The following is a 9,890-nucleotide window of genomic DNA, read 5'->3' as shown; positions in this document are numbered from 1 at the left end:
TAAGTTCAATTCGAAGTCAATTAGAGCTGGATTCTAGCTTCAGCAGCATTCAAAAAGTATCATTTTTATACTATATTATATTAACAAATTAAAAAAAAGAAAAAGAACTTTCCACTAGAAAGATTCAATTTTATTTTAATCGATTGGACATTTATTATAAATACAAAACACATCTTCTATTGTTATTTATTTTTCTTCTGAAATCTCATTTAGGATGAAATGTCTGAAAATTTTCTAAGAACTAAGTTTAGTTTTTTTTTTGTAAGGTAAAAGTATTAGAACGTAAACATTAATTTACATAGTACTTATTTTCTTTTATAAATTGTGTTATAATTTTTTGCTTTGCTTTGTTTTTTTTTTTATCTTTTTTGTAAATTTCTATAAATCACAGATATTTTTTTTTTAAGATTCGATCTTATTCAAACAAAATATTATATACATTTCTTAAAGATGAATTATATCCGCGTTGTTAACTTTATTTTTTTTTGATTCTGTATGATATGAATATCTTTTTTTGTTTTTTAGAAATTATGTATGAAAGTTAAAAAATTATAACAATTTAGTCTTATCATAGTAATTATCTTGTATCTTTTTTTTTTCAATTAGTTTTAAATATTCGATCGTGATTTGTTGACTTCACTGACTCTGGGATAAATCTCAGGTTGTCTCATTACTTCATCATAAGTTGGCGGTGGAGCTAAAAGAAAAGTAAAAAAATAAAATCAAACATTTTTATTTCATTAAAAAATGGCTGGTATTGATTAATTTTAAAAATATCTATAGATACGTAACTATGTTTTTATAATTTTTAATAAGGGGTAAAACCCAGAAGAGTTTTTGAAAAAAAGTCAACCTTATCTATTGAGTTTTCTTACTAATGAAATATGCAATTTTGTTTTTAAGTGCGTTTTTTTAAGAGCTCTAATGATTTTGATTTTTTTAATGCATCTTAACAGAAGAAAGTACCTAAGTGGGTTGCTTAAAAAAAAAAAAATTAATAATAGACCTAATTTGACTTAAGTCTTCTCATATTTTTTTTTTTTTCTAACGAAATAAATGTTTTCAAGTAGGTACCTACATAAAGTAATCTTTGTAAGTACATGAAGTATATGAAGATTTTCAATTACCTATTTATACCTTCGAAATCAAGGTCATTAAGCACTTTGTGTTTCTATAATTGGGGGTATTACTACCCTAGCGCAAATAGCATAAATACCATTTCAAACGAAAATTAATGCTGAAAAAAACCTGTATGAGTAAGTAAACAAATGTTTGTAAAAAATATAATGCATGACTACGAGTATGTCGTACGTACTAGCTTATACGTTAATATTAATTTGAAAATAATCATCAGCCCATTTTAGAAAATTAACTTTTTAGAAATTAAATTTCAAATATTTTTTAAAACACAAAAAAAAAAAAAATATTGAAAATTGCTAAATGTTCTTCTAGAGAAAAAAAAAAAACATCTTAAATTAATTTGAGATAATAAAAATTGATTTCTCTTATAAAAATGCATTTTTAGAAAAAAAAATAAAATCCAAATCGTTATAAGTTTTTTATTTTTTTAACTATTATTTTTTTTATTTTAAATTTTTAAATTAAAGTTGGTTCGCCTTTTAATAAGTATGCTTATTAAGTAACTATAAATGAAAACCTCAATCCAAAATATCAACAAAATTCAATGCCCTGTTTACTACAATAATTTGATTTTTCAAAAAAAAAAATTTTTTTTCAAAAATCTAAAAATTCATTCAGTCGTCGTCGTCATTTGGGAGAAACAAGGAAATTAAAAAAACGATGATTTTCGCAAAAAAAAAAAAACTATGATTTTCGAAAAAAAACAAAACTTTTTCAACAAAAGACGGACCTTTTATTAAACTAACATCTGAATTATTTAATCAAAATCGCAAATAAGTTTTTAAGAAATTAAAATATATGTATGTCATTTACTGTAAAGAAAACATATATATTTTTTAAAGTACGAAAATCGATTAAGTGGCTTACGCTTAAACATAGGAAAAGCACATTGACATAAAAACATATACACCATATCGTGATGACATTTCTGATTGTTATTTCAAGTGAAAAATTGGAAACAAAACATTGGAGATACTTCTGACATTTTTCACTAGCCAAGGCAATCAAAAGCAACATCTTCAATATTTATCAAAGATTTAGTATGTAAATTCATATTTTATGGTCAAGGTATTAGAAGTTTAAAAACTGGGGATTTCGGTGAAACCAGGATGTTTTTAACTAAAAGTTAATTACAAAATGATATTCATAAAAATCAATTCCTAATAAAAGAATTTTAATTGTTTTCCGTGCTTGTTCTTTCCTTGTTTTTACTTTGCCATCCTGATTATAAAAGACCAGTCAATTCTCTTAAAATTCATTAGCTTAGGAATTTTAAAATTTTTAAACAAAAAACAACATGTTAAGTAAAACCTAAAAAAAAACAATTAAATTTTTTAACTTTTTTAAGTTTAACTTGATTTATTGATTTTGGTTTTGAAATTGAAATACCTACATATGTATTCCTATTTTCAAAAAAAGCTAATCAGTGTTGAGAGAAATAGTAGATTTATTTATAATTGTTAGAAAAAATGCTACTCAGTTAAACTTGGGAAAAAAACCTTAAAAATTATTATAATCCTCTAAGCCCTGGGGTCGAACTACGGCATACGTTCGTTAACGTATGGTTGCTATGTGTCCCTATCTTTTTCTACTGATTAAATAGAGAGAGTAATAGTCGAAACGTTAACGTATGATCGAAATCGTGTACGGTGATTCGACCCCTGATTTTTCAATCATCAAAGACTTTCAAACGAATAAAGTCAATATAAGAAAATGGATATTCCTAGGAATAAGCTCTATCTAAGTTTTATCCAACTATTGAAAAATTGGCCCTAAGATACAAAATTCTGGAAAAATGAATATGAAAAAGTTGTGAGACATAATTAAATTTGTATTTACATTATGTACATATGAATAATTAAAAAAATAATTTAATTATACTTTTTCGAACAAAGCAAATTCATTTTTTAATTAATTATGTACATATGTCTTCGGCGGAGACAGTGCGACATTCTGGGTAGGGTGGAGTGAAAAAAAAGTTGTCTTATTTTTTGTTCTACATAGCCAGGATGGGTGCCATTTGGAACTTAAATAAAGGCAAAAAAGTTTCAGATCGATCAAAGAAGTTTTAGAGGGTTCACAAGTCACTTGAAAAAAATGAAAACACCATAGTGGTTAATTTATGGAGTTTTTTGAGTTTTTACTGTTTTACTCAGTTTTTTTTTATTCGAAAAACATGTACATTATTATTTATTGTTCAATTTTCATTAAAAAATTGCGATTTTATTGACTTAAGACCCTTACTGCAAGAATCCATGGGCGGCGAGCACCCCCAACCCCCATAATCCAGCCACGTAAAAACAAAAAATAAAGAAATTTCTTAGACCAAAATAGTTTTGGTTTTTTGTTAATTTCTCGAAAATGACAAGATGTTTTAGGATGCGGTTTTCTGTTTTCCCTTAAAAACAAATAAGAGCATCCAATTTTAAAAACTTAAGTAGTACTTATTTACATAAAATTTTGAAAAAAATTAGTTTAAATTTTTTTTCAAAATTTTGATTTCGAAAATTAATTTTTCAAAAACTGGGCAAAAAATGGCCATATTTAACATTTTTGTAAAAGACGAGGTTTTTGGCTTTAAAAAAGGTATAGCACATTATTGTAAGTATAACCGTTGATTTTTAATATTGTTTTGTTTCAAATTAAATAATTTCTTTTTTAAATTGACCCTCCTCCCATACGATTTTTTTCTTGTCTCGACCGAACCTACACGCTCTAACTTTTTGGCACATTGCTCCATCTGTTTTGAAAATTGCTCCCAGTACATTACTTCCAACAAGCATGTAAATTTTAAAGGGCGTTGTGAACCCTCAAGATATTTTTTGATCGGGCTGAAATTTGGTATGCTCTTTTTTGATGACTAATGGCACCCGTCCCTGGTATGTAGAAGAAGAAAAAAAAAAAAAAAGAAAAAAAAGTGCAGTTTCACTCCACCCTAATTCTGGGCCTTACCAATAATCAAATGTAAGCCTTACTTTAATATTTAACTGAGTTATGCATTATTCCACATCAATATACAATTTTATAGTCAGTTAAGAGGCTAACGCTCGGTTAAATTTTATAGTTGACTTTCTCAACCATAAAATTTAACCGAGCGTTAGCCTTTAACCTGAATAAGGCCCAATTTATTCACTCTCTATTATATTTAAAGACTCCATTAAAAAAATAAAATCTGTCTACAAATTTTAAAATTTCCAATTTTTAATGGAGACTTTAAATTTAATGGAGTGTGAATAAATTGGGTATTAAACTGTTTATTGGTATGTATGATGAAAAATGTATAATTCAGTTAAATATTAAAGTGAGGTTTAAATTTGATTATTGGTAAGGACCTCTATATGTATAAGGAAATGATGTGTTTTTATGCGTTTCATGATGTCTTACGTTCAGTTAATTTATCCTTTATCGATTACTCTACAAGCTGATGCATTTTAATATTGCAAACAGGTCCAGCAATTTTGTTTGGGTCCATAATCATATACAAAACTGTATATTGTTATTGCACGTTTTATCGTAAAGCCACCGTAACATGAAAGTAAACTAACGTGCTAATAACGGACCTCACGCAAAAAAAAAAACCGCCTGCCAACTCTCAGTATACCTACATAGATTTATTTATGTTCACGGAAAAATACCTTTGGAAAACTGTTTAGAAAAAAAAATCAAAAACATTTCATGCTAAAACGAAAACTTATCCGTCCAACATCGTCACACTTTATTTATAGTTTTATGATTGTTGACCCTCCTGAGTCCTGAACTTATAACCATAACATGTCAACTTTATTTGTACACTACACACGTATATGTATGTAATTGGCTTATATTTAATTTTATGAAATTTTAGCACGAAACATACAATATTATAATCTACTCCACCCACTTTACTCTATATAAAAATAAAATAAATATTAGGTTACCGTTTAAAATGTATTCCTCGTCATTGGTATAGGCAGGATTTATGACGGCATCTGTGGGATACGTTTCGATGGTCCTTTCATCAATGACAGACCTTGACCGATACGAATCGAGCCTTGAACGACTGACCTGCGAATATGAATCCATGTCATCTCTGAAGTCATCCGATGGCAATTCGATAACATGAATCGATGGTCGACGTTCTGTTAAAAATATTAAATCCATACATTTCCTTGGAATATTTCGAAAATCTGAGGTTTCCTGTAAATTATGTTTTAATGCTTACCAACATTATTTTCTGTGTAATTATCGGTGAATGCAAAATGAGGTGCTATCGACTTTTTACATCGCAAAAATAACACAATCAGAATCCAGCCGAGAATTAACATCAAATAGATGAATCCCAACATCATCCGTGTTTAAATGAATGTCGATGACTTTTGATTTGATTTAACATTAGTTTTTTAAATTTAATTTTTTAAATTTAATATTTTTTTTTTGTGTGGCACAATGTGAAAGTTTAGAAAAATACACGTATTGATCAACTCAACAAGAGTTCAAGAACTTTTCGAGAGAGTTTCAGAATTATAACGGAAAATTTGCATTCCACTTGACCATAACAAATGGAAACCTTGGCAGCCACTTCCAGTTCCACTTCCGCGCACCACTTTCATTACAAATTTTCATACATATATTACTATACTACCGTTATAAAGGATTCACCATATAGCATAAAATAAATCGAATATTCATTGGTCAATAAGAAAATTATATTCGGTTCGATGACGTTTGACACACTTTAAATAAGCTTTCTTTAATTTTACACCCAAAATCGTATATATTCCGTCAGGACAATTTAAAGGACAATATTCCACTGGGATAAAGGATTTCCGTTGAAGTATTTCTTTTTTTTTTTTTTTTGTTCTCACCCTGGAGGAGCCACCGACCGACGGCAACGATCAGAAGGCAAATGTCACGATTTAACTGTGAATAAGCAAGGCGATGTGCGCCTACACCCTTAAGCACAAAATACTAGAAAGGATGACGACGACACCGACGCGACACCACGACACACGGCGACGACGACGGAATAGTGGCTGGCTGCGGCTTTGGCAGCCACGGTCGGTGGACGAATATATCCGTATGGGGAATAGTTTTACATTAGTAACACATTTTCCATTTTCCCTAGTTTCCGTTTTTTTTAGTCTTAAACTGTAATGGCCATTCAGGTATAGGTGGCAATGGCGATGGGTATTGCCAGGGAAGGATTTATGGGATTTTAAGGCAAAGTAAAATCAAGTTATATATAGGCGTAGAAAATGTTAGGGGGCCCATTATTGTAGTTACTTAATACATCAGAACTTGAAGCTATGATTTTATAACTCAATTGGTACAAATATTCCACCTCGACAAAAGCAAAGATTAAGAAAAACCTGAAATATTGGCTTTTTGACTTTTTTAGTCTTTAAGAATTTTTACTTAGTAGATAACAGACGATTTGTTTTGAAAACAACTCTACATATATTTGTTACAATTTGAACTAACAAACATCTTTGTAGATTAACCAACTATTGAAAACTTCTGTTTTTCAATCTTTTCTAAATTTTTTCAATCTTGGAAAATTTCTCACAATATTATGTTAGGCACTTTTTCAAATGGATGGCTCCCTGCTTTTTCCAAATGAATGGAATAGTTATGCCTATCATGCTTCCAAATAATAAATTCGACTTGAAGGATCCGTACCTTTTTCGTATAGAATTGGTTTAATACTGGTTAGAATGCTTTTCTTGGTTTTTCGCAAGTTGATAAATCTTATTATGAGCCTGTGTTTAATGTGCATTTGAAAACGACCTTTTTTTCGTTCCTTTATAATTCCTGATCCAGCATAATTTCGACATAGAAGAACTGGCTCTTTTTTACTGTTAGGTTTTTGCTTAGATTTCACTACTTTTTGAATTGTCACCGAGAATCTGAGTTTTCCACGCTCGATGTAATTTGATGCGAAACGTTTTCTACTATCAATTATGTTCCAAAAGCTTAAAAAAAAAATTCCTCCATGTTTCAAGTTTTTACTACAATCAGAAGTGCTCTTAAACATTTGATGATTATATTGAGTCAAAATGGGCGGTTTCCATCCCCTGTATGTAAATACTCATTTTTTTCCGTTGTAGGTATACCACAAGTCCCATCATTGTGTCAAATTTTAAGTTTTTACTTGATCCAGAGATCCAGTCAGTTACGGCTTTTATGATCTAAAATCCCATTATCTCATAAGCAGTGGCGTATTGAGGGGGGGGGGGGGGGGGGGGGCTCAGGGGGCTCAAGCCCCCCCCCAAGCCTCCAAAATCATGTTACTATTTAGCTGATTTCATCATAATCTACATGATTAACTGAAACTTCTTCGTAAATCGTAGAGATTTAGAGGCAGCTCAAATGATCGAGCCCCCTCCAAATTCTAAAATGGTTGTTTGTGTTTGTTTGAGTAAGTGCCTTAGTTGACGTTGAGGTTTGGGATTTTCAGGATTTTAGTCCAATTCAGAATTCTTCAAATAATTTGTTTGTTGTTTTGACGTCGAATTACATCACCGTTAAATTTTGCAAAGCTTCTTATGCAATCACGTCGTATTTTATTGTCTTGAGTATATTACTTTTTTTCAAAAATAATATTTTTCTCAAAGATATTGGAAATACAAATTTTTTATATTTCAATATCTTAGTGATCAACATAACTAATGGTTTATTTAAGCAAATTCCAGTTTGTGCTTCTGATTTGTATTAAAAAAGGAACATATTATTAAAAAATATATATTTCGGATTAAACATCAAAAGAATTTCATTGAAAATTAGTTTTTGAGACTTTTACGTTCTGCATTTCACTTTTTGAGCATTCACTTGCGTTGCCGATAGTGAAATTAGGTGTTCTACATTTTTTCGCTCATTTCCATTTTCTGATCGAATTCAATTCGCTTTGTTTTTGCTCGTGAACTTGGTATCTTTTTCAATGAATCTCCAATTTTTGGACAAAATATTATCAAAACTTATATTTTTATTGTTTTGTAATGTTTATTTGTTGTTAATTTAATACAAAATACATAAAACACATGAGGCATGAAATATCATGCCTCTCTGTTTGCAACCTCATTCGCTTTACACTTTATCTAATTCATTTTTCTTTAAAAATTTGCAATAATATCGCCCATGTTCTGCATTTCACTTACATATTTCATATGTCTCGCAAAATGTGACTTCTTATTTTTTCTTTTAAATTCAGCTTTTTTCCAATAAATTTGCCAATAAAATTGCATCCATGTTCAAAGTAGCAGTAATTTAACTTTAGAAACAAAATAAAAATGGATGATCCTTCAGTTTTAACAGTTCGAAGCATTTTCGAAGTTTTCGAAATCGTTCGAAGATCAATTTCACGTGAAATTGAAAAGTGATGCCAGTTTACTTTCGGTCGAATTGCGGAAATATGGGCATTTATACCGAAAAAAGTGATGAGTATAGCTCAAAAACTAGACGTGATAGGAATAAATCTGTAAACAGTTTTGAATTGAGCACATTGACAAGTTCGAACGAAAAAGTGCTCTTTTTTTTAAAGATTACTTGCTGTTTGTGTAAAATGTTTGGGATACAAGAACTTGGAAAAATAGCTATACTTTGAATGTGAAAGGAGACAGTAGTACGAAGTTGTCGGGAGCAGTAAAATGCTACTATACAACTTTCAGTACCGCAGCACAGCGCTTTTCTTTCGATCAAAGATTAATAAAAAAAGAGACAAATTTGTAGTATATTTACCTTATCAAAATTTTTTTAAACATTTTTCAGCCCCCCCAAATTTTTTTCTGGATACGCCACTGCTCATAAGCTACTACACGATGTACTCAAGCAGCCCAGCACTATTTCATTTAAAATAAAAACTTCTCAAAGATATTTCTCCAAGGATTGGTCCAATATTTCAAGCCTTTACAAAATTCATAAATTCTACCGAATGGTTTTAAAAATTTTACCTAAAAAGCACAAAAACAAACAAGAGGAGTAAAGAAACAGAGAGACACACACACGCAAAACATTTGCGAGCAGGATCTCACTTCTGATTAAGTTACTCTTTTTTTCGATACTAAGTGATGATGCTGGGAAAAATATTTCTGATACAATCTGGGAATAGGCCCCAACTTTTTCTGGCTTCATTCTATCAAAACCCATCAACTTGAAATCATTCACTTGTTTGATACAAGATCTAATCCTGTTTTATTCTATGGGGATGATGACCATCCTAAATCGATCTACATTGATGACGAAATGACGATAACTCTTTTGAACTTTTTTTTTTCTTTTTTCCTTTTCCAAGGTTCTATCAGAACATTTTTGGATTTTTTTCTGATCTTTGGAGAGATTGTGGGCCTGTCTTTCCTGGATTTAAATCCAAAACCTCAGACCTGATATTTCGAAGTCCCTTTTTAAAGGTCTGAAGTTTTACTATCCCCCCTAATGGATGTCTTATATAATATAATGGGAGCTATATAGATAAGTATTTCTTATGGATAAACTTGTTCAACAAAATTATTGGGTTAAGTTAAAACATATTGCAGAAAGATCAACCAAATTAAGTTCTACTAAAATTCCGCTGAAACAGAAGAGTTAAGAGTATTGAGATATTGTTATTGGGCCTTACCAATAATCAAATTTAAAGCTCAGTTAAATATTTAACTGAGCGTTAAATATTTCTCCATACCAATAACCAATTTAATAGTCAGGTTAAGGGTTAACGCCACGTTAATTTTATAGTTGGGAAACTGAACTATAAACGCGCGGTTAAATGTAAACGCACGGTT

The 9,890-nt window shown here is 30.1% G+C and overlaps 1 protein-coding gene across 1 annotated transcript; it reads right to left on the bottom strand.

Moving 5' to 3' along the window:
- Positions 1–606: 606 nt before the first annotated feature.
- LOC129907200 (uncharacterized) lies at positions 607–6,127 on the bottom strand. The gene is made up of 3 exons (XM_055983298.1): positions 5,342–6,127; positions 5,058–5,258; positions 607–697 (listed from the first exon to the last, which is right to left on the bottom strand). The coding sequence occupies exons 1-3, from the start codon at positions 5,466–5,468 to the stop codon at positions 609–611; spliced, it is 417 nt and encodes a 138-aa protein (XP_055839273.1). The 5' UTR covers positions 5,469–6,127; the 3' UTR covers positions 607–608.
- Positions 6,128–9,890: the final 3,763 nt, after the last annotated feature.

Source organism: Episyrphus balteatus, chromosome 1 (genome assembly GCF_945859705.1).
Source record: "Episyrphus balteatus chromosome 1, idEpiBalt1.1, whole genome shotgun sequence".
Taxonomy (NCBI): Eukaryota; Metazoa; Arthropoda; class Insecta; order Diptera; family Syrphidae; genus Episyrphus; species Episyrphus balteatus.
The sequence above is the reverse complement of the archived record's forward strand: the minus strand, read 5'-3'. Positions and strand labels throughout refer to the sequence as shown.

Excerpts from the sequence above, each read along its gene's own strand:
- LOC129907200 (XM_055983298.1), bottom strand. The coding sequence starts at position 5,468 with ATGATGTTGGGATTCATCTATTTGATGTTAATTCTCGGCTGGATTCTG. Across the intron at positions 5,259-5,341 it reads TTACACAGAAAATAATGTTG|AACGTCGACCATCGATTCAT; the intron begins GTAAGCATTAAA and ends TATTTTTAACAG. Across the intron at positions 698-5,057 it reads CGAGGAATACATTTTAAACG|CTCCACCGCCAACTTATGAT; the intron begins GTAACCTAATAT and ends CTTTTCTTTTAG.